The following is a 24,687-nucleotide window of genomic DNA, read 5'->3' as shown; positions in this document are numbered from 1 at the left end:
CAACTTTGAGCTGGGTGTTCTTTCCATCAGATTTACTCTCTGCTATATTGTGTTATCTTCATGATTTTCCTGAGGCCACTCTATAATGATGGGAAATACACATGGATTCTGAACACATAGCCTATAAAGAGCTCTGCTCCTGGTATTTTCTCAGCCATTTTCCCTTCCCCTACCTCAAACCCAAACCCAAACTGCCAACTTCAACCCGCTTCCCTCTCCCCTTGAGGCTCCCTGGGTGGCCTTTCAGAGGTTCTTCTTGAATGTAATGGGGCTGGGTCAAGAGCTCTGGGTTCAAGTCCTGATTCCATCACTAATGAGCTGTGAGGCCTTGTTTTCACTCACTTCTCTGGGTTTCAGTTTATTCACTGAATAATAAAAAAATTAATAAAAACAATTAGCACTTGAATAGTCTTGTAGTTTAAAATCACTTGCATATCAATGATCTAATGGCATTATAATCCCCTCTTACAAATGGAAAAACTGGAGGTCTGAGAGATAAAATGAGTCCGAGTTTACTCAGGAAGTGGCAGAGCCAAGATGTGAATGGGCCCTGGCCTAGCTCACATCTAATTCCTTTCCTCTACACTACTGGATTTCCTTAGCACCTTAGAATTCTGCAGCTTGGGCTGGAGGTGGGAATTAGGGATGGCAAAGCGGTGAGAAACCCCACTCCTTGGTCAGCCAAACCACTTCAAAGACAAGAGCAGCCAATTCTACATTGTAACGCTTCAACGCACCCTAGCTTGTTTTTTGTGGCAGCTGTACAGAAGTTAAAAAATATCTGGCCTCTTGTCCTGGCTCTTCACTGATCTCTCTATGCCCTGGACAACTTAGTTCACCTTTCTGTAGTTTTCCTGTTAGTAAAATGTAGAGATGAAACTAGGTGAGATATTGCAGCACTGACAACCGGATTCTTCTTGTAGCGCTGTAATGCCACCAAGGTTTTCCTACGGCAGCACCGCTGTGCTTTTTCAGTATTTTTCCTACTTTAATAGGCATGTGACAGTACCTTAATGGTGTGAATTTATACTGACTGCTTTCTTAAAATTTCTGCACTCCACAGCTTACTCCACATGATAGAAGGCAGACTCTGTGATGAGGACATGGAGCAGTTCGCTAGCCTGATGATGATAAGACCAGAAAGACCTGGACCCGCAGCTAGAAGTGAAGGTGACTTGGATGTCTGGGATGCTTCCCTACCTGCCTCTGAGAACCAATTCGTGGACTCATCACTGGGTCACCTTTAGGTTGCTTGTTGCTATTCACAACTCTCCTTGCTCCTCTTACCAGCTTGGGGTGGTAGCCAGTGGTTCACGAGGGACCACATGTCACCTGGCCAGTGTGTTACAGGAGAAAGAGAAGTTTTAGCATCCGACTAATTGAAGTTCACATCCTTCCCTCTTGGCAATCATTCACTGTGATCTTGGGCAAGTTATTTAACCCACTGTAGCCTAAATTTCCTCATCTATAAAATGGGGAAAGTGTTACCTACCTCATAAAGTTGTTATGAAAATTAAACACGACAATAAGTCAAAAGCAGCTGGCATGTGAGAGCTATTATTATAGGTGGATTTTTTTCTCCCACCCTCACCTTGTCTTTGTTCTAGCCCTCCCTTACTTTTTAGCCTCCAGAACTAAGAAGTAGCAGAGTCCTAAACTCTGAGTGAGTGGTTCACACTCTTACACCTGCTGAGCACAGGTGAACTATAAACTTATTTATTGAAGTAGCAATAAAAAATAATACCTTGTATTTGTACATATCTTTATTAACCTCTACTTTCTCAGACGCGATTTCATTTTTAACAAGTAGGACTCAAGAGAAGAGAGATGGAACCATCTGATTTGCCCATCTGCTTATATTCAGACTGCCACCTAATTTGAAATCACATATAAATAAACAATTTTATTAATCTCCAAAACCTAACCTGATTATAAAATCTGACCTTGGAAACAAAAACTTTTTGGACAAGCATTTGGACTTGATAAGCCATAAAGAGTAACCTCATTCTAGTTAGGTGGGATCTTTTACTTCTAATTGCACCCAGCTCCACTGTAGACAGCATTAGCTACTGAGCCCACTTTCTCCAGGATGATCCAAGAGCTGAGACCCCTTTGCCGTATCAGCTGTTCTCCTGGTCTTGAGTTTCCTCCTTCTCAACCACCCTCTACGTTGTTGCAGAGAGCTCAGTAATACAAACATGATCATGTTATTCCTATTTAAAATCCTTTAGTGACTTTCCACTACCTACAGAATCAAGTCAAAATTATTCTGCACGACTCACAAAACCTACCATAATCTGGCTTGCTTGGATTCACTTTGCATTAGAACTGGAGCAGGCAAAACTCTTCTGTAAAGGGCCATATATTAAATATTTTAGGCTTTGCAGACCATAAGGTCTCTGTCACCACCATTCAACTCTGCTGCAGTAGCATGGAAGCAGCCATAAACAGGTAAACAAATGAGCTTGGCTGTGTCCAATAAAATTGTATTGGCAGTGAGCCAGATTTGGCCCACAGGCTATAGTTTGCCAACTCTGAACCAGAACTAAACCCCATTTTTAAATCTGCCAGATGTCTTCTTAAAACTAGGTAAATGGAGGGCTTCCCTGGTGGCACAGTGGTTGAGAATCTGCCTGACAATGCAGGGGACACGGGTTCGAGCCCTGGTCTGGGAAGATCCCACATGCCACGGAGCAACTGGGCCCGTAAGCCACAGATACTGAGCCTGCGCGTCTGGAGCCTGTGCTCCGCAACAAGAGCGGCCGCGATAGTGAGAGGCCCGCGCACCGCGATGAACAGTGGCCCCCACTTGCCGCAACTAGAGAAAGCCCTCGCACAGAAACGAAGACCCAACACAGCCATAAATAAATAAATAAATTTAAAAACAGGAAGGATGAAGATTTAAAAAAAAAAAAAAAAAACTAGGTAAATGGAAACTGACCATTCTCCGATGAACTATTTTTCTTATGACAAAAAGGAGTCAGTGCTTATGATTACCATTTTAATCACAAGGTGTTAATGTATAGATTACCATACACTTCAGATGTCATAGAAACAGTTCCACAAAATTCAGAAAAAACCGGTATCAGTGAAACCAGAGCAAGCATTTTGGAGACTTCAACGCACTGGATGGAATTCTTCAAGAATTTCACCATAAGTTTTCTTATCTATAAAAAGAAAGATCACAAAAGATTTTTAAAGTGTGTTTAAAAAATCATATTTCGTAAAGAAAAATTAACACTTAATATTCTTTTAAGAACTGACTTATTTTCTAGTCCTCAACCATGGCTTGGCAATCACTGAGGCATTTTGTTCCACTGAATGAAGAATAACTTTGGAAGAATCTGTGGTGACATCCAGATGGTTATCTGGAGGGGCAAAGTGCTGCCAGGGGAATCCTAGCTGAAGGGGTAAAAGAAGGAATGAATAGGGAGGGGCCAGGAGCCGAGGCAGTCAAGCTCTCCATGCCTGCACTGTCCATGCAGGAGGCACTGGGCACACCTGCCAGTAATCTGCTGCTCAGAGAGAATGAGCCCGTGAGGCTACACTCACTGCCAGAGGGAGCTAGTGGAAACGCGGAGGCAAAGAGCCAGAGGTCTGGGACTGAGGACTAACTGCCACTGGGTCTCCCTCTTAGAAATCAATATTCCCAAGATTCCTTTCAGCACTAGCATCCAGCAGTCCTGAGTATTTCCCATCCCTGATACATCTACTATTCAGGGCTTTGTACTAGTCTTTGAGCTCTTCATTGGCAAAAAAAAGCTGCCTTTCTGATCCACCATAAATATCACATATGTGACTGAAGGCTAGGGAAATGTTAGAGTAATACAATTTCAGAGCTAAATAGGACCCTACACATCATCATTCAGTCTGATGAAATTTAAATGCTTAATACTACACTTTTACATAAATAGGAAAATCTAAAAATATATTTACAAAATTTTCAAAATTTCAAATATTTCCTACACTCATTCACTCATGTACACACACATCTATATTGTGTATCTGTATAAAATGTGAACAAGAAAACAGCAGTATTACAGTTATATTCACAGCTGCACAAAGATAAGTAGAGTGTGCTAAGGAAATTCCTGTCTATAGCTGGATGAAGGCTTCATTGAGATGATGAATCTTGAGCAGGAATTTTGTTAGGTGCATAGAGTGGAAATGGGGCAAGAGGAGGACTAAGGAGGTATAGCATGTACAAAGTGATATAGGGCAGGTTCAGAACAGCATTTCATGAGGCAGGAGATGAGGCAGGGCCCTATGTAGTTCAGGCCAGCCATTATTTATTTAAGTGCCTACTACGTGTAGGCTCTGTGCTGGAGGCTGGAGAAACAAAGATGAAGCTACAGTCCAGTGAGGGACACAACACAGCCTGTGTGTGTTAAGGGGTGGATAAGAGGTATGAGTTAAGTGTTTCTACCAGGCAATTAGCTCAGCCTGGGAAAACAAGCCATCCTAGGGAGTCTTGATTTTATCCAAAAGGCAATGGATAGCTATTTTAAGCACATCCATATTTATCCACAGAGATGTGATTTTCGGTAAGACTAAAGGCAGAGGCAAGCTAGAGGCAAGTGCAAGCGTCCACACAAGAGGTTACCAGGGCCTGAACCAGGGTAGTGACAAGGGTAGAGAGGAGAGTGCAGGGTTGAGAATTATTTAGGGATTAGAACGGTAAGACTTGATGACTAATGGGAAGTCAAAGACACAGACTTGAAGATGATTCCCAGGCTTCTGGCTGGAGAGCCTAGGTGGACAGTAGTGCCATTCACTGAAGTAGGACACAGAAGAACAGGAGGTCTGGGCAAGCAGAGGAGACATGAGTTCTGTCTGCTGTCTGAGGGACACAGAGGTACTCAGCCAGAAACTGGATATATGAATTCAAGAGAATTCTGGTCTACAGACAAAGATGTGGAAGTCAACAAAATACAGAAGGCACTGAAGCCATAGGCATGAATAAGATTAACCAGGGAAAATGATACAGAGTAAGAAAGAAGTTTTCTGCAATTAACTTGAAATACCTTTTCCAGGAAAATCCTCTGGATGTGACTTTACATATGCAAACATATCGTGGTCCCTCAGAGCATACATACAGTCTTGACGTTTTAAAAGATAATATCCGGCAAAAATAAAGGAAGTAACATATAGAAGCTGGCGATGCAAACCTGAAATTGAAACAACAAATCCCAAAGAAAGCAAAAATCAGTCATTGATTAAAAATCACATTTTTAATGTTTCAGATATATAATTTATTTCTTTCGACATTCTTTAAAAAAAAAAGGCTTTTGTATATGGGTATTCTTTGGGACATCTTCCTAAGGATATCTGGCAACTATGAAAAGCAACATTAAGTCTACAAATATAACTATCAACAGAACCCAAGATTTTTTAAATTCAGGTTTTATAAGTTTCTTCAAGGAAAAAGGTGGGTAAGTACAAAAACTTGAATGGCAGACTGAAACAGAAAAAAAAGTTTTCCTTTTTCAATAAGTTAACTTTAGACCTACACTAGCTTGTATTCCAGGACATGTTCAGGAGATGACGAGTAGAGGTAAAGTCCTCTACAGATGGTCTAAAAGCAATTTGGTTTGTCTCCATATACCGATTTATTTTTGCATATCTAGTGGTTACTAAAACAGTACACTGTACGACAAACATATCTCAATTCTCTTTTGTACCTTCTAAATTTTGTAATTTTGCATGTATTTCTTATTCAAAAACTATCTTTAAAAAATCATCCTACTGGGATTTCCCTGGCGGTCCAGTGGTTAAGACTCTGCGCTTCCACTGCAGGGGGTATGGGTTCGATCCCTGGTTGGGGAACTAAGATCCCACATGCCACACAGAGCAGAAAAAATAAAAATAAATAATAAATAAATAAAATCATCCTACCAAAAAAATCATCCTATTATAATAAGACTGGAGAGGATCAAATCACATGATCTAGGAAAGCCAAAATTTATAATGTGAAGGGGAGATGCAAAGGTATATACTTTATATACAAAAATATTTTTTTGCAAAAGGCTAAGGGCAGGTTTTCTAGCTATGCCTCAGAATTCTATTCCCAGCCCTCTTCTTATCCCGTACATGTTCCTTTGGAGAACTTTTTATTCCTATAGTTTTATCTATTATCATCTATAAGTAACATCCAACTCAGGCACCCATGCTGAACAGCAAATATATCCGAATATTTGACAGATACGTTTACCTGAATACCCCCAAACAAACTCAGTTCCTTCCTATTCATACCTCTTTTTCTTAATTCAGAGAATAAGACCATTTACCCAGGAATCCATGTCCTGGGTAATAAACACAGTAATTATCTTTTTTTTCTACCCTCTTCCCCTACATCCAGTCACTGTCAATTCTACCTTATAAATATTTCCTTTCCTCACTTCAGGGAACTTATGCTTATTTACACTAACTGGTCTCCCTTTCACCTCATTTTCTACTCCACACTGATCCCAGCTTTTACCCTGTCATTAGAGGAATTTCTACAAAAACACAAACTAGTCTGTCAGTCCCTTCTTCAATTATGGTCAACAGGACCCTAAACTCGTGCATACGATCTCCCAGGCCTTTCATGAGCTGCCTCTTCCACCTTCATCTTCTGACCCTCCCTGATATGCACATTGTGCCCAGCAATACTCAACTACTTTTAATTCCTCACATGAACTAGGCTCCTTCATGCTTCTATATACCGTGCACTGATTACTTCTCTGTCCAGCAACTTCCTGATCCTTCAAGATTCAACTCAGACATCACTTCTGCTAAGAAGCCTTCCTATAACTTTCCCGGAGTTAAAAGGATGAACTCATATCTATTAATATGTAAATTACTATAGTAATTATTTCTCTCTCTACTACCAGGCAAAGTCAATGTTTGATTCATCTTTGTATACCAGCACACAGACAGCACTTAATAAATATATAATAAATGGATGAATGGCCTTGGGAAAATCAATTTACTACCTCTAAAAGATAATACCTAACCTATCTTTTTCACAGTAGTTATTATAGTGTTTTGGAAAAATTGTAAAACAATAAAAATACAAAGTATCACTATGACCTGGGACTGGACAAGGCCCAGACTCTTCTGCATTCTCCCTTACCCCGAACAGCCACTGCTTCCCCTAATGGGCCACCTGTAATACAGCAAACCAAAATGTGCTGGGTTCTCCCGTGTGCCACTGGACTACACAGATACAAAGACTCAGACTCTCTGTGCTTACTCATATCCTTCACAGAAGGTTTAGATGATATCAGTGTCCTAGCCCTAAAGGCATGGCTTGGCCTCTTCCCAAGTCCTCATTTCCCTAGCCTCTTCTCTTTCAGCAGTGGTCTCCCTTTCACCACATACACAACCCTCCCACAATTATCTTCCCCTTCTTTCCTTTACTCAGTGAACCTAAACTTGAAAGCCATGGTGCTCTTTGCAGAATGCCATAAACTACTGATATATTAAACTAGAAATCAATAAACATTTAATTTTGTGGATTACACTTAGATACCAACTAACTCTAAATTTAGGGCAGGTAAGTGGTAACCAGAAACAAGGGTTTAAAAACAGGTGATGGGAGAAAAGCTTAAGAAAAAATTGTATTTAATATTTTCTGCTACTTGAAAAAGATCTGCACAACTTGATTTCATTGATAGAATATTCCAACTACCTACAGAATGCCAGGTACTCTCCATGGCCACAGTTGGAAAATCCACCATATATTTCTCCTTCCCCACTCCTCCTATGTGCATAAAGTTGTACCACAATTCATCTTTTTAATAGATATGCCCATCTGGTTTGTAAATCTTTGGATGGTTGGGACAATGTTTTATATTTCCTTGTAATCTACACATTCATTCAATAAATACTCATTGAACATTACTATATGCCAGACATTGAACTAGATAAACACAGTATGCATTCAATAAATGCTGCTGAGGAAAACTATTTCAATAAAGTCCTCAAAACCTGAATTTTCCAAAGCAACTAAGGGGAAACCCAGGGAACTCAGGAACTCTGACCCCTAGGCCTGGGCTAAGTGCTTTACATCCATTATCTCACCTAGTTCTCACAGCCACACAAAGAGGTAGACACCATCCCTATTTCATAGATGAGGAAACTAAAGCTCAAAGAGATAAGTAACTTCTTCAGAATCAAATGGCTAGTAGGGAGGAGGTGGTGTCAAATGCAAAAGCTTGTGCTCTTAACTACTATGCTCTTCTGTCTCCCAGAAAAGGCACAAAACATTCTTTGACAACCATGAGGTGAGATTAAGTGATACATACTTCAAATCTCAGCCAACCGTTTCTTCCTCTGGAACAGGATCCCTCTGATCTGAACCTCCTTTATGCTCCCAAAGCACTCTCTGCTCACCCACCTCTATCAAAATACCTGTCTGTCACACCTAGACCCAGATCTGTTTGTCTCCCTGACACAATTAGGAGTTCCTCAAGGGCAGGTCAGTATTCCTCCCCCTATACAGCCAATGTGTAACAACACTGCCTGGCACAGGGAAAGAGCTCAGTTAAGGTTGAACAAATATATGGTAAACTGTTTGCATAACAAGAGCTAAGGAAAGGGAAACCTGTTAGGCACCTTCCGTGTGCCAGGCATTTGCCTATAGAATCTCACTTAATTCTCACAAAAAAATATGCAAAGATGAATTATTCTCACTTTATAGATGAGGAAACTTGAGCTCTGACCAAGTAACTTGCGCAAGGTGACATGGCTGGGAAGCAGCGGAGCAAGGCCATTTAATTCCAAAATGGAGCTCTTTCCATTACACCAAGTGACAGGCGTGGGCAAGTGTGGAGTGGTGATAAGAAGGGAGAACACTCCATAGTTCCTAGTGGCAGAAATGGACAAAGATCACTCCTTTCTGTGGAGTGGGGTCATGTCCAAAGCAGATAGGATCTCAAGTCTATTTGAGCACTAGAAATGCTGAAATTTGGTGGGTTGGGAGTCGACCTCCAGGCATAGATACAGCTGGAAGAAGGCAAAAGAGGCACAAGTGAGGTGATTCCTGCTTGCCTGAACCACTGTATTAGCCTTCGTCCTAGCTGGGCTCCTTGGCTCCAATCAGTTTCTAACAAAGTTGACCTTTTAAAACACAGGTCCAATCACTGAACTTCCTCTGAAAGCTTTGATAGCTTTCAAAAGCATGTAAGGTTCCCATCTGCCTAGAGAATAAATTGCTACCATCCACCTAAATCTTTGTTGCCTTACCGCCCTACTCTGCACTCACTCATCATCAATTGCCCCCCATTCAGGTGCTCTTGCCCCCATTCACTCCCACTAGCCTCCCATGGGCCTGGAAGGCTCTCTCCAAGTATCTGTCTAACATATCAAAGCTAAATTGAAAGACACCTTTTACAAAGCTTCCCTCTCTTCCCTCTGGAAATCCATAGACTTTAGCACAGCTGTGTCACTTACTATCACTGTTGGTCTCAGACAGGTGAACACTGACCTACTAGGAAATACAGCCCAGTGGTTTAGAGCCTCCTACTCAATGTGAAGTCCCCAGACCAGCAGCGTCTGGGAGATTGGGACCATCAGGCCTCTCTCCAGATCTAATGAACCAGCATCTGCATTTTAACAAGATCCCCAAGTTATTAGTATGCACATTAAATCTGAGAAGTGCTGGTTCTGAACATAGACTCTGAAGTTTAAAAACAGACTGTGCTACTTACGACCTTGGGCAAGCTGCTTTAATCTAAGGCTCTGTTTCCCCATTATGGATAATACCTCTCCCCCACCTCACCACCCAAGGTGTCTGAAGACTAAATGCTATAATGCACTTAGTGTTAGTAGTGCATTGCATCGATTGATCGCTCATTTTTGCACACCCCACAGCGCGAACTGAGAGGGGAGCAGGCAGTTCAGTCCGGGGTCCTTCACAGACTCACTGCGAGGTCGTGGGTTGCACTGCATCTCAGTTTCCTGAAATGACACTCTGGCCGGCCCGATTCTGAGAAGCTCACGGGGCGCGGACACCTGAGGGAGGCGAGGCGGGGCCTGTTAACGCGAAAAGGCCCGGAAAAGCGGAGGCACCTCAGGCAGCCTAAGGCAGAGCCGGCCCTCAGCCCTACAGCCCCCTCTCCTCCCAGCCCATCCCGCCCGCGCAGCCCTCACCGGCCGACACCATCGGCCGCCGCCGGATCGCGTTATCAATCAGGCCGGAGCAGTAACCCAAGAAGCCGACGTAGACGAGCCGCGGGTCGGTTAGCTTGGGCGGCGGCAGGCTCCGGGCCTCATTCGGCAGGAACTGTAAGGGCACTCGGCCCGGCCGGCCGTTCATCATGGTGAGGCCGTTCCCACTTGAGGCCTGGCCTCTGACCTCCAACTACAAAGAAAATCACCAAGACCACGGCCGGGGCCCAAGCCACGAGCTTTCACCTCCGAGCGCGGGGCTGAAGGGCATAGCGCGAGGCGGTGCGGCGCCCAAACACTTCCCCTTGCACGCTGCTGCCGGAAACGCGCACGCGAGGTTCCGGGCTACTAAGTGTCCGGCCTTGCTCACTAGCCGGCCGGCGCTAACTCCACGGAGTGGGTGTCGGGGCTTGGTAGCGGGGGTCGAGGGGTATGGGAAACGAGCCATCCTGCTAGAAGACTAGGAGACATTGATTTTTTTCGCCCAACCTCCCCCACCCACAATTGCCTCTCCTTTTCCCGCCCCAGAATGTTCTTTCAGCAAGAAATTATCTTTGTATCCAAAACCCAGAAGTGGGCTTGATGGATAGTTTTAAGAAACGTAATTAATTGAAATAAAATAAAATCTAGTTTGCATTTCCTGCGTTTCCTGTCGTTCGTTCGCACAGGCACACCCTCCACAAAGCCTAAAATTAAGGTCCAGCCAGTCATAAAGAATTCGGAGAATCCCAGGACTGGATCATTTAGCTAAACTCTAGAAATTCAGCCTGGATCTTCAGACCCTTGCACGTCGCTGAGGGACGACGTGTTTCCTAAAGATTTGAGGAATGAAAAAAAAGAAGGAATCTATAACATTCTGCCAAGTAATTGTCCAGTCTCTGCTCACCTGCCTCCAGGACTGAGGAACTCCGATCTTCGAACAGCTCTCTCTTTAGACAGCCCTTCCTGATAAGGAGCTAAAATGTCTTCAACATTTTATCTAGAGGAATGCTGATTAAACTAGAGGTTAATGCGAAGCTATATGCATCAGGTATTGATCTACAAAGTGGAAGAATTAAGTTTTAGTTAATAAAGGATGAGGCTTTTATGCCTACAAAAAGCACTCCCAGATCCGTAACATTTCAAGTGAGGATTTTCCAAAGGAACGTATACTGGAACAGTTTCCTGGAAGGCAGCAAATGTTTCAGAGGTTCACACTCTTTGACCCAGTAATTACATGTCTGAGAATCTGTCTTATGTAAATACTAGTATGACATATTCACAGTCTTTTTTTTTTTTTTAACCACAGTGTTCCTTTTAAAATTATAGCAGAAGAATGAAAACCATCAAAAACCTACCTTAGGATTATGTTAATTTTGAATACTAGATGAACTGTTAGGCAAACACAAATATTTCAATGATGCTTACACATTCTCCTCACGTTCTTCTGGGTCCAGTCTCTCTCTCTCTTAAGGAACTTAAAACATACAAAAAAAAAAAAAAAATACAAAGAACAGTATAACAAATATGCTTATTCTGTCACCCAGAGTTAACAATTGTTAATATTTTGTCATTTATTTTAAAAGGAAATAAAACACTATAAAGACCCCTTTCCCATCTTCCTCAGAGGCAAACACGATCACGAGTTTACTGTGCACACTTCCAGACCACTTTTTATATTTTTACATATATTTAGTATTATGTTTTGTGTGCTTAAAGTTTTTTTTTACCTAAATAGTATGATTCATTGTTCCTGTTTTCTCTCACTTTCATCATTCCATATAACGTTTTTGAGATCCATCCATGATGATACAGAAAGATCAGGTTCATTCCTTTTGATTACTGTATGATATTCCATTATATAAATGTCACATTTTATTCATCCATTACCCTTTTGAGAGATGCTTAGGTTGTGTTCAATTTCTTTTTCATTTACTTAAATCTGTACTCCAGAATCTAGGGTCAAGAGAAGCTTTTGGACATGTGTACCAGGACTAAGAGACGTACAAGAAGATTCACAGCAGTAATACCCATTTGTAAGAGCCCCAAACCAGTAACATCTTAAATGTCCATTAAGAACAGAATAGAAGATAAATTGTGGTGTTTTCATTCAAAGGAATATCCAGTATGATGAATCTCAAAAAAGAGGTTCATGTTAAAAAAAGAATAAGAGATCAGAGAAAAAGAGATAAGTTACAAGAGGATAAATGATTCCATATATAAAGTTCAATATTAGGCAAATATATGTTATTTAGAGATATCTCATATTAGTGGTAAAATTATACAGAAAAGTACGAGAAGGATTAACACAAATATTCAGGATAGTTACCTCTGGGGAAGGAGGGCCTCAGAGAAGACCTCTAAGGTATTAATAATATTCTATTTTTAGGCTGTGTGGAGGGTACATGGATATACATTTTATATTTCTAATCTTACATATGCATTTTACATACCTTTAGATTTATGATATACTTTATGCAATAATAATTTTTTTTGATAAATTAAAATTTTAACTTTCTAAATTATGGTAAAAAACATAACACCAAATTTATTATCTTAATCATTTTTAAGTGTATAGTTCAGTAGTGTTAAGTATTGTATACTCATATTGTTGTACAACAGATCTCTAGAAATTTTTCATCTTGCAAAACTGAAATTCTCTACCCATTGAACACTAATTCCCTTTCCCTCCTACCCCCAGCCCTTGGTAACAACCCTTCTACTTTCTGTTTTTATGATTTTGACTACTTCAGATTCGTATGAGTGGAATTATGCAATCTGTTCTTTTGTGACTGGCTTATTTCACTTAGCATAATGTCCTTGAAGTTTATCCATGTTGTTGCATGTGACAGGATTTCCCTTTTATTTTTTTTTCTGCCTGCACCACATGGGTTGCAGGATCTTAGTTCCCCAACCAGGGATTGAACCTGAGCCCCAGCAGTGAAAGCGTGGAGTCCTAACCAATGGACCACCAGGGAATTCCTAGGATTTCCTTCCTTTTTAAGGTTGCATAATATTCCATTGCAAAATGTATACACTACATTTTATCTATCATCCATCTGTTGATGTTCACTTGGGTTGCTTCCACCTCTTAGCTATTGTGAAATAATGCTACAATGAACACAGGTGTGCAAATATCTCTTCAAGATCCTGCTTTTAATTCTTTTGGATATATACCCAGAAGTGGGATTGATGGTTCATATGGTAATTATATTTTTGATTTTTTGGGGAACCTCTATACTGTTTTCCATAACAGCTGCACCATTTTACATTTCCAGAGTGCTTACAGGGTCTACTTTCTCCACATCCTTGCCAACACTTCTTATTTTCCGTTCTTTTGATAGTGGTCATTCTACAAATGTGAGTGTGGTCTTGATTTGCATTCATCTTGTGATTAGTGATGTTTAGCAACTTTTCATATGCTTATAGGTCATTTGTGTGTCTTTGGAGAATTGTCTATTCAAGTCCTTTGCCCATTTTTAAATTGGGTTATTTGGTTCTTTTTGTTGTAGAAGTTCCTTATATATTCCAGATATTAATCCCTTATCAAATATATGATTTGCAAATATTTTCTTTCATTCCATAGGTTGCCTTTTCATTTTGTTGATTGTTTCCTTTGTGGTGTAGTCCCAATTGTCTATTTTTGCTTTTGTTGCCTATGCTTTTGGTGTCATATCCAAGAAAATCACTATCAAATCTAATGTCCTAAAGCTTTCCACCTATGTTTTCTTCTAGGAGCCATCTTCCTGGCTCTTACAAATCTCTAGCCACTAGAAAATAAATTCTTGAGTGCAGGAATATGTCTTTCTTGTTCACCTTTGATCTCCATCACCTAGCACAGTGCATGACACTCAATAGAAATTCAGTGAATTTTTTTTTTAAGCAATAGTGAATTTGTTTCTCAAAGTTTTAGGAAGGATTAAAAGAGATAATGCCTGGCATAGTACCTGACATATAGTAGGCTCTCAGCAGAAAGGACCACAATGTGGGACTTCCCCTTTGTGTATCACTTGAAGGGCTGTCACAAATGGGAATAGAACCTCATTATGTATAGTTCCAGAGACCAACTGGTAAAAGTAAGAGGAAGAAAAATATTAATTCAGCATTAAATGCCCTAAGAAACAGCTGCACATGTGGGAGAGGCTGCTTTATGAGATGGTGAACACCTCGACACTGCCTAATCAGCTACCTATTCATTCAGGAAAACTGTAAAAATTAAATGCTCCTTGAATGCTCTTCTGAGAGTCTCTAGGATTCTAGGATTCCATGATGTTGTACATAGGTATATTATGGGTCCTGTCCTTTTCACAGTTGTTTCTGTATATACTATACTGTTTTTATTTCTGACTCCTTTAAACAAAGAAGAACAGGGAGTGTTGCTCATTGACCAGTTCTGCAAGGACTAATCTGCTGCAGTCACTGATGGACAGTACACTCTCTGCTTCAGGCAGAGGAAATTAAGACAACAGGATGCTCTGGGCTTTGGACAACCCGTTCCCTTATAGTTAGATGTATATCTTACGAAGAATTATTATTTTTTTGGATGACTTGAATTATATATATATATATATATATATATATATATATATATATATATATATATATTTCTATACAGCAGGCTCTTATTAGTCATCAATTTTATACACATCACTGTATACATGTCAATCCCAATCACCCAATTCGTCACACCCCCACCCCCAACCCCCGCCACTTTCCCCCCTTGGTGTCCATACGTTTGTTCTCTACATCTGTGTCTCAACTTCTGTCCTGCAACCCGGTTCACCTGTACCATTTTCTAGGTTCCACATACATGCGTTAATATACGATATTTGTTTTTCTCTTTCTGACTAACTTCACTCTGTATGACAGTCTCTAGATCCATCCACGTCTCAACAAATGACCCAATTTCATTCCTTTTTATGGTTGAGTAATATTCCATTGTATATATGTACCACCTCTTCTTTATCCATTCATCTGTCGATGGGCATTTAGGTTGCTTCCATGACCTGGCTATTGTAAATAGTGCTGCAATGAACGTTGGGGTGCATGTGTTTTTTTGAATTATGGTTTTCTCTGGGTATATGCCCAGCAGTGGGATTGCTGGGTCATGTGGTAATTCTATTTTTAGTTCTTTAAGGAACCTCCATACTTTTCTCCATAGTGGCTGTATCAATTTACATTCCCACCAACAGTGCAAGAGGGTTCCCTTTTCTCCACACCCTCTCCAGCATTTGTTGTTTGTGGATTTTCTGATGATGCCCATTCTAACTGGTGTGAGGTGATACCTCATTGTAGTTTTGATTTGCATTTCTCTAATAATTAGTGATGTTGAGCAGCTTTTCATGTGCTTCTTGGCCATCTGTATGTCTTCTTTGGAGAAATGTCTATTTAGGTCTTCTGCCCATTTTTGGATTGGGTTGTTTGTTTCTTTAATATTGAGCTGAATGAGCTGGTTATATATTTTGGAGATTAATCCTTTGATTCGTTTGCAAATATTTTCTCCCATTCTGAGGGTTGTCTTTTCATCTTGTTTATGGTTTCCTTTGCTGTGCAAAATCTTTGAAGTTTCATTAGGTCCCATTTGTTTATTTTTGTTTTTATTTCCATTACTCTAGGAGGTGGATCAAAAAAGACCTTGCTGTGATTTATGTCAAAGAGTGTTCTTCCTATGTTTTCCTCTAAGACTTTTATAGTGTCCGGTCTTACATTTAGGTCTCTAATCCATTTTGAGTTTATTTTTGTGTATGGTGTTAGGGAGTGTTCTAATTCCATTCTTTTACATGTAGCTGTCCAGTTTTCCCAGCACCACTTATTGAAGAGATTGTCTTTTCTCCATCGTATATCCTGGCCTCCTTTCTCATAGATTAGTTGACCGTAGGTGCGTGGGTTTATCTCTGGGCTTTCTATCTTGTTCCATTGATCTATGTTTCTGTTTTTGTGCCAGTACCATATTGTCTTGATTACTGTCGCTTTATAGTATAGTCTGAAGTCAGGGAGTATGATTCCTCCAGCTCCGTTTTTTTCCCTCAAGACTGCTTTGGCTATTCGGGGTCTTTTCTCTCTCCATACAAATTTTAAGATTTGTTGTTCTAGTTCTGTTAAAAATGCCATTGGTAATTTGATAGGGATTGCATTGAATCTGTAGATTGCTTTGGGTAGTATAGTCATTTTCACAATATTGATTCTTCCAATCCAAGAACATGGTATATCTCTCCATCTGTTGGTATCATCTATAATTTCTTTCATCAGTGTCTTATAGTTTTCTGCATACAGCTCTTTTGTCTCCCTAGGTAGGTTTATTCCTAGGTATTTTATTCTTTTTGTTGCAATGGCAAATGGGAGTGTTTCCTTAATTTCTCTTTCAGATTTTTCATCATTAGTGTATAGGAATGCAAGAGATTTCTGTGCATTAATTTTGTATCCTACAACTTTACCAAATTCATTGATTAGCTCTAGTAGTTTTCTGGTGGCATCTTTAGGATTCTCTATGTATAGTATCATGTCATCTGCAAACAGTGACAGTTTTACTTCTTCTTTTCCAATTTGTATTCCTTTTATTTCTTTTTCTTCTCTGATTGCTGTGGCTAGGACTTCCAAAACTATGTTGAATAATAGTGGCGAGAGTGGACATCCTTATCTAGTTCCTGATCTTTGATGAAATGCTTTCAGTTTTTCACCATTCAGAATGATGTTTGCTGTGGGTTTGTCGTATATGGCCTTTATTATGTTGAGGTAGGTTCCCTCTATGCCCACTTTCTGGAGAGTTTTTATCAGAAATGGGTGTTGAATTTTGTCAAAAGCTTTTTCTGCATCTATTGAGATGATCATATGGTTTTTATTCTTCAATTTGTTAATATGGTGTATCACATTGATTGATTTGCATATATTGAAGAATCCCTGCATCACTGGGATAAATCCCACTTCGTCATGGTGTATGATCCTTTTAATCTGTTGTTGGATTCTGTTTGCTAGTATTTTGTTGAGGATTTTTGCATCTATATTCATCAGTGATATTGGTCTGTAATTTTCTTTTTTTCTAGTATCTTTGTCTGGTTTTGGTATCAGGGTGATGGTGGCCTCATAAAATGAGTTTGGGAGTGTTCCTTCCTCCACAATTTTTTGGAAGAGTTTGAGAAGGATGGGTGTTAGCTCTTCTCTAAATGTTTGATAGAATTCACCTGTGAAGCCATCTGGTCCTGGACTTTTGTTGGAAGATTTTTAATCACAGTTTCAATTTCATTACTTGTGATTGGTCTGTTCATATTTTCTATTTCTTCCTGGTTCAGTCTTGGAAGGTTATACCTTTCTAAGAATTTGTCCATTTCTTCCAGGTTGTCCATTTTATTGGCATACAGTTGATTGTAGTAATCTCTTAGGATGCTTTGTATTTCTGCGGTGTCTGTTGTAACTTCTCCTTTTTCATTTCAAATTTTATTGATTTGAGTCCTCTCCCTCTTTTTCTTGATGAGTCTGGCTAATGGTTTATCAATTTTGTTTATCTTCTCAAAGAACCAGCTTTTAGTTTTATTGATCTTTGCTATTGTTTTCTTTGTTTCTATTTCATTTATTTCTGCTCTGATATTTATGATTTCTTTCCTTCTGCTAACTTTGGGTTTTGTTTGTTCTTCTTTCTCTAGTTCCTTTAGATGTGAGGTTAGATTGTTTCTTTGAGATTTTTCTTGTTTCTTGAGGTAGGCTTGTATAGCTATAAACTTCCCTCTTAGAACTGCTTTTGTTGCATCCCATAGGTTTTGGTTCGTCGTGTTTTCATTGTCATTTGTCTCTAGGTATTTTTTGATTTCCTCTTTGATTTCTTCAGTGATATCTTGGTTATTTAGTAACGTATTGTTTAACCTCCATGTGTTTGTGTTTTTTATGTTATTTTCCCTGTAATTCATTTCTAATCTCATAGTGTTGTGGTCAGAAAAGATGCTTGATATGATTTCAATTTTCTTAAATTTACTGAGGCTTGATTTGTGACCCAAGATGTGATCTATCCTGGAGAATGTTCCATGTGCACTTGTGAAGAAAGTGTAATCTGCTGTTTTTGGATGTAATGTCTTATAAATATCAACTAAATCTATCTGGTATATTGTGTCATTTAAAGCTTCTGTTTCCTTATTTATTTTCATTTTGGATGATCTGTCCATTGGTGTAAGTGAGGTGTTAAAGTCCCCCACTATGATTGTGCTACTGTCGATTTCCTCTTTTATAGCTATTAGCAGTTGCTTTATGTATTGAGGTCCTCCTATGTTGGGTGCATATATATTTATAATTGTTACATCTTTTTCTTGGATTGATCCCTTGATAATTACATAGTGTCTTCCCTTGTCCCTTGTAACATTCTTTATTTTAAAGTCTATTTTATCTGATATGAGTATTGCTACTCCAGCTTTCTTTTGATTTCCATTTGCATGGAATATCTTTTTCCATCCCCTCACTTTCAGTCTGAATGTGTCCCTAGGTCTGAACTGGGTCACTTGTAGACAGCATATATATGGGTCTTGTTTTTGTATCCATTCAGCCAGCCTGTGTCTTTTGGTTGGAGCATTTAATCCATTCACGTTTAGGGTAATTATCGATACGTGTGTTCCTATGACCATTTTCTTAATTGTTTTGGGTTTGTTTTTGTAGGTCCTTTTCTTCTCTTGTGTTTCCCACTTAGAGAAGTTCCTCTAGCATTTGTTGTAGAGCTGGTTTGGTGGTGCTGAATTCTCTTAGCTTCTGCTTGTCTGTAAAGCTTTTGATTTCTCTGTCGAATCTGAATGAGATCCTTGCCGGGTAGAGTAATCTTGCTTGTAGGTTCTTCCCTTTCATCACTTTAAGTATATCATGCCACTCCCTTCTGGCTTGTAGAGTTTCTGCTGAGAAATCAGCTGTTAACCTTATGGGAGTTCCCTTGTATGTTATTTGTCGTTTTTCCCTTGCTGCTTTTGATAATTTTTCTTTGTCTTTAATTTTTGCCAATTTGATTACTATTTATCTCAGCGTGTTTCTCCTTGGGTTTATCCTGTATGGGACTCTCTGCGTTTCCTGGACTTGGGTGGCTATTTCCTTTCTGATGTTAGGGAAGTTTTCGACTATAATCTCTTCAAATATTTTCTCTGGTCCTTTCTCTCTCTCTTCTCCTTCTGGGACCCCTATAATGCGAATGTTGTTGCATTTAATGTTGTCCCAGAGGTGTCTTAGGCTGTCTTCATTTCTTTTCATTCTTTTTTCTTTATTTTGTCCCACAGCAGTTAATTCCACCATTCTGTCTTCCAGGTCACTTATCCATTCTTCTGCCTCAGTTATTCTGCTATTGATTCCTTCTAGTGTAGTTTTCATTTCAGTTATTTTATTGTTCATTTCTGTTTGTTTGTTCTTTAATTCTTCTAGGTCTTTGTTAAATATTTCTTGCATCTTCTCGATCTTTTTTTTTAAATTAATTAATTAATTAATTAATTTATATTTTTGGCTGTGTTGGGTCTTCGTTTCTGTGTGAGGCCTTTCTCTAGTTGCGGCAAGCGGGGGCCACTCTTCATCACGGTGCGCGGGCCTCTCCCTATCGCGGCATCTCTTGTTGCGGAGCACAGTCTCCAGATGCGCAGGCTCAGTAGTTGTGGCTCACGGGCCCAGCTGTGGCACGTGGGATCTTCCCAGACCAGGGCTCGAACCCGTGTCCCCTGCATGGGCAGGCAGATTGTCAACCACTGCGCCACCAGGGAAGCCCCATCTTCTCGATCTTTGCCTCCATTCTTTTTCCGAGGCCCTGGATCATCTTCACTATCATTATTCTGAATTCTTTTTCTGGTAAGTTGCCTATCTCCACTTCATTTAGTTGTTTTTCTGGGGTTTTATCTTATTCCTTCATCTGGTACATGGCCCTCTGCCTTTTCATCTTTCTGTCTTTCTGTGAATGTGGTTTTTGTTCCACAGGCTGCAGGATTGTAGTTCTTCTTGCGTCTGCTGTCTGCCCTCTGGTGGGTGAGGGTATCTAAGAGGCTTATGCAAGTTTCCTGATGGGAGGGACTGGTGGTGGGTAGAGCTGACTGTTGCTCTGGTGGGCGGAGCTCAGTAAAACTTTAATCTGCTTGACTGCTGATGGGTGGGGCTGGGTTTCCTCCCTGTTGGTTGTTTGGCCTGAGGCAACCCAATCCTGGAGCCTACCTGGGCTTGTTGGTGGGGCTAAATGCGGACTCTGGGAGGGCTCACACCAAGGAGTACTTCCCAGAACTTTTGCTGCCAGTGTCTTTGTCCTCATGGTGAGCCACAGCCACCTCCCACCCCGCCTCCCCAGGAGACCCTCCAACACTAGCAGGTAGGTCTGGTTCAGTCTCCCCTGGGGTCACTGCCCCTTCCCCTGGTTCCCGATGCGCACACCACTTTGTGTGTGCCCTCCAAAAGTGGAGTCTCTGTTTCCCCCAGTTCTGTCAAAGTCCTGCAATCAAATCCCAGTAGCCTTCAAAGTCTGATTCTCTAGGAATTCCTCCTCCTGTTGCTGGACCCCCAGGTTGGAAAGCCTGACGTGGGGCTTAGAACCTTCACTCCAGTGGGTGAACTTCTGTGGTATAAGTGTTCTCCAGTCTGTGAGTCACCCACCCAGCAATTATGGGACTTGATTTTACTGTGATTGCGCCCCTCCTACTGTCTCATTGTGGCTTCTCCTTTGTCTTTGGATGTGGGGTATATTTTTTGTTGAGTTCCAGTGTTCTCCTGTCGATGATTGTCCAGCAGCTAGTTGTGATTCTGGGGTTTTCACAAGAGGGAGTGAGAGCATGTCCTTCTACTCCTCCATCTTGGTTCCAATCGGAAGAATTTTAATGTACCCAGATTCTTGCATCTTCCTTTACATAGAAAAGCACTAAAATCATTAACCTGAGATATCTGTTCTTTGTGACTTGCAGTAATCTTTTACCAAGATGTATACTTGACTGTATGTATTCTCTAGCCCAGAAGTCCCATATATACTTGAATCTCCCCCTACCTCTTCAGAGCTGTTCTCTCAGAGTTACTAAGAGGCCATTTCCTAGGCTAGAGTCCTTGGTAAGGTCCCTGAATAAAACTAAAACAACTCCTATGTTGTGTGTTTTTCTTGCAGTCAACACTCCTGAGACTGAAAAAAAAATTTTTAGTACATTTATTGACATTTCTATAAAGTGGGGATGCTGAATATGGGACTTTATTGTGAGAAACTAATGGCTATATTGATTCAGGTTTTTGAGGTTTATAAAATTGTTCCAAGTTCAGTTGCCATTAGCACAGTAGCCCATTTCTTCTTTTTTGGCTGCATCAGGTCTTAGTTGCAGTGCATGGGCTCTTCGTTGCGGCACACGGGCTTCTCTCTAGTTGTGGTGTGTGGGTGTTCCCTCTAGTTGTGGTGCACCGGTGCCAGGGTGCGTGGGCTCTGTAGTTTGCGGCATGCTGGCTCTCTCATTGAGGCGCACGAGCTTGGTAGTTGAGGTGCACGAGCTCAGTAGTTGTGGCATGGGGGCTTAGTTGCCCCACAGCATGTGGGATCTTAGTTCCCCGACCAGGGATCGAACCTGCGTACCCTGCACTGGAAGGCGGATTCTTTACCACTGGACCAGCAGGGAAGTCCCAGTAGCCCATTTCTTTGAAGCACAAAAAAGGGGGTGAAAGATGGGTGAAAAGAATTTTTTTTTTTACCATGATCATACTGGAAGAGTAATTTTATCGAACTACTTAAGAGTAAAACATCTTTTTCAAAGGTTATATTTTAATAGAATTTTTTTTCTCCCATTAACTGCAAGCAAGCTGCATGGACTATACATAGGGGGCAATTCTCTCTGACACTAAAGTGCTTCCTACACAAAGAATAGTTTCTAGGTGGAAATCATTAACAAGGAAAACTATGACAGTGTTGGGCTGGAAAGAGTGCATCTTCCGTAGTTCCCTCCCAGTTCTGGCTCTATCCCCTCAACCCAGGGAAAGATACGGTGACCAAGAATACCGAGTTCCTCCCACTTTTCTTTTCCTTCCTCTTGTTAAATTTGGGTACATTGAAAATAAATTAAAAGCAGGTAAAAAATGGGTTTCTTTTATATCTTATTTAAATTTTGATAGTAACCTTTGCTTGTTCTTGACTTAATTCTAGATTTCAAAACATTTTGAAATGGCACTTTCATTTATTTAGTTAACTGCTGAAACCTAGGAAGTTACTGTTGAAAACCACTTATGTTTTTGCAAAGTTTAAATACATGAATACAAAGTATAGTGCTTGGGAGAGTCCCGGGCTGTAGGGAGGAAGTCTGTGTTGGCATCAACAAGATTTTCCTCAGTCTCTGGAGCCATTGCCCTCCTGGTAATATAAGGGGTTGAATTGCTTTAAAGACTATATTTAGACTTTGAATCCTTAAGTCAAACAAAAACTTACATGATGCCTAATATGTAATAGATCAAAGCATATTTGCTTTGGTTGAAGATGCTTCAGGGCCCAGAGCCTCTGAGGCAGCTCTCAAGAACCTCCAGGGCTCTGCAGAACATTTTGGAAACCTCTGCACCAGATGAGCTCTTCCAGTTCTGACAACACATCACTTTGACAGTTAACAACCTACAAAGCATAATTAAATTTGGCCTTGTTGAGAGGCATCCAAATTCATCTTTTTTTGTTTGTTTGCATACCAACTGGCAAAGATATGAGGAACTACGTTGGGTCCCTTGTGTTACTGCTGGTGCTACTAAACATTTAGATTTTAATCATGGCCTGTGTGGTGTGCTTCATTCATTCAACTGTGCCAAAAACTGGGACTATCAAGACAAGTGTGGTGTCTGCTGTCAAACTGTTAAAGTCTCCTGAGGAAAACAGATAAACAATTATTACAGCCGTTAATAGTACAAGTAGACCCCTGGCCTGGGAGCACATGGTGGGGTACTCAATTCTGGGGGAGGGGGAGAGAAGGTAGAGGGAAAGGACTCGTAAAAATATCAGATATTTATTTATTGGCCGCACTGCGCAGCTTGTGGGATCTTAGTTCCCCGACCAGGAATTGAACCTGGGCCCTCAGCAGTGAAAGTGCAGTCATAACCACTGGGCCGCCAGGGAATTCCCTTAAATGATATTTATTGAACACGTAATATGTGCTAAGCAGGGTTCTAAATTTTTTGTGATTTTAGAAATGAGGACATTGAGGCAATGGATGGTTAAATAACTTGACTACAGATAAAAAAAAATTCATGGAGGCAAGATCTAAAATCAGGCTGTGTGATTTCAGGGACCCTACTCTTTTTTTGTGTGTGTGTCAGGGAATTCCCGCAGGGCCGCTACTCTTTTTTTTTTTTAATATTTATTTTATTTATTTATTTGGCTGCATTAGGTCTTAGTTGCGGCACATGGGCTCTTCCTTGTTGCATGAGGGATCTTTAGTTGCAGCATGTGGAATCTTAGTTGCAGCAGGCAAACTCTTAGTTGTGGCATATGGGATCTAGTTCCCTGACCAGGGATCAAACCCAGGTCCCATGCACTGGGAGCACAGAGTCTTAACCACTGAACCATCAGGTAAGTCCCAAGGCCCCTACTCTTAATCATTACACTGTATTACATTTATAGTTATAGATATGGTAGCAGTGAAGTTGAATCTTGAAGAAGTTCAGACAATCAGATGATAGGCTAGAAAAGTCAGTAGAGAGAGTAAAGAAAGGAAGTGGCAAGAATGAAAGGAAGCAGAAGTACGAAACAGCATGGCACACTGGGAATTCTAAGTTGTTGGGACAGCAGGAGCATAGCGTGCAAGGGGGACTGTGGTGAGGAAAACAGGCTAGAGGGGCCGTACTTCCCTCCCCCTTTGGCAAAAATCCCCATCTTTATCTCTGAATGAGACTCAAAAGAAGTCTGGGAAAATAGAGTGAATTTAAGAGATGGGATAGCTGGATTAGCATCCCAGGATTCTATTGACCTTGGTCTCTCTCTGATCTTCTTAGGGGACAATGGGTAAATAAAATGTGTGAAAGTTCCTAGTGTCAGCTAGATAAATGTTGGTTGAATTTGAATGTGCAGCAGATATTAGGCAAACGGGGGTCTTGGATAAAGTGTATGAAGTACCCTCAAGGTGGGGGGAGGACAAGACTGGGCTGCAAAAAACCCTTAAGTCTTTTCACGAGGAAAGTTTGAGAAGGAGTAGCCTTATCAAAATTGCAGTACTTGAAGGCTTCCCTGGTGGCGCAGTGGTTGAGAATCTGCCTGCCAATGCAGGGGACACAGGTTCAAGCCCTGGTCTGGGAGGATCCCACATGCCGTGGAGCAACTAGGCCCCTGAGCCACAACTACTGAGCCTGCGCGTCTGGAGCCTGTGCTCCGCATCAAGAGAGGCCACGATAGTGAGAGGCCCGTGCACCGCGATGAAGAGTGGCCCCCGCTTGCCGTGACTAGAGAAAGCCCTCGCACAGAAACAAAGACCCGACACAGCCAAAAATAAATAAATAAATAAATAAAGTTGAAAAAAGGCCACAAGCAAAAATTTAAAAAAAAAAAAAAAATTGCAGTACTTGCTTTTAGAATAAATGAACTGTACAAGATGTCCTTAACTAATGTAAGAGTAGATGTGGTTTATAGTCTCT

The 24,687-nt window shown here is 40.8% G+C and overlaps 2 protein-coding genes across 2 annotated transcripts in view; one reads left to right on the top strand and one right to left on the bottom strand.

Moving 5' to 3' along the window:
* The window catches only part of THRSP (thyroid hormone responsive), a 39,496-nt gene extending 37,746 nt beyond the window's left edge, over positions 1–1,750 (top strand). Inside the window, 1 exon segment of the mRNA XM_059930722.1 lies at positions 1,064–1,750. Coding sequence (XP_059786705.1) covers positions 1,064–1,077 — 14 coding nt within the window. The 3' untranslated portion in view covers positions 1,078–1,750.
* A 1,237-nt stretch (positions 1,751–2,987) lies between these two features.
* Positions 2,988–10,462, bottom strand: NDUFC2 (NADH:ubiquinone oxidoreductase subunit C2). Its single transcript, XM_059930726.1, has 3 exons — positions 10,135–10,462; positions 5,025–5,168; positions 2,988–3,167 (listed from the first exon to the last, which is right to left on the bottom strand). Exons 1-3 carry the CDS (start codon positions 10,301–10,303, stop codon positions 3,118–3,120), a joined length of 363 nt encoding a protein of 120 aa, XP_059786709.1. The 5' UTR covers positions 10,304–10,462; the 3' UTR covers positions 2,988–3,117.
* Positions 10,463–24,687: the final 14,225 nt, after the last annotated feature.

The sequence above is a fragment of the Balaenoptera ricei genome, chromosome 8, assembly GCF_028023285.1.
Source record: "Balaenoptera ricei isolate mBalRic1 chromosome 8, mBalRic1.hap2, whole genome shotgun sequence".
Taxonomy (NCBI): Eukaryota; Metazoa; Chordata; class Mammalia; order Artiodactyla; family Balaenopteridae; genus Balaenoptera; species Balaenoptera ricei.
Note: the sequence above shows the minus strand (reverse complement) of the source record. Positions and strands in the feature narration are given on the sequence as shown.

Excerpts from the sequence above, each read along its gene's own strand:
- NDUFC2 (XM_059930726.1), bottom strand. The coding sequence starts at position 10,303 with ATGATGAACGGCCGGCCGGGCCGAGTGCCCTTACAGTTCCTGCCGAAT. Across the intron at positions 5,169-10,134 it reads GCGGCCGATGGTGTCGGCCG|GTTTGCATCGCCAGCTTCTA; the intron begins GTGAGGGCTGCG and ends TTTCAATTTCAG. Across the intron at positions 3,168-5,024 it reads AGAGGATTTTCCTGGAAAAG|ATAAGAAAACTTATGGTGAA; the intron begins GTATTTCAAGTT and ends TTCTTTTTATAG.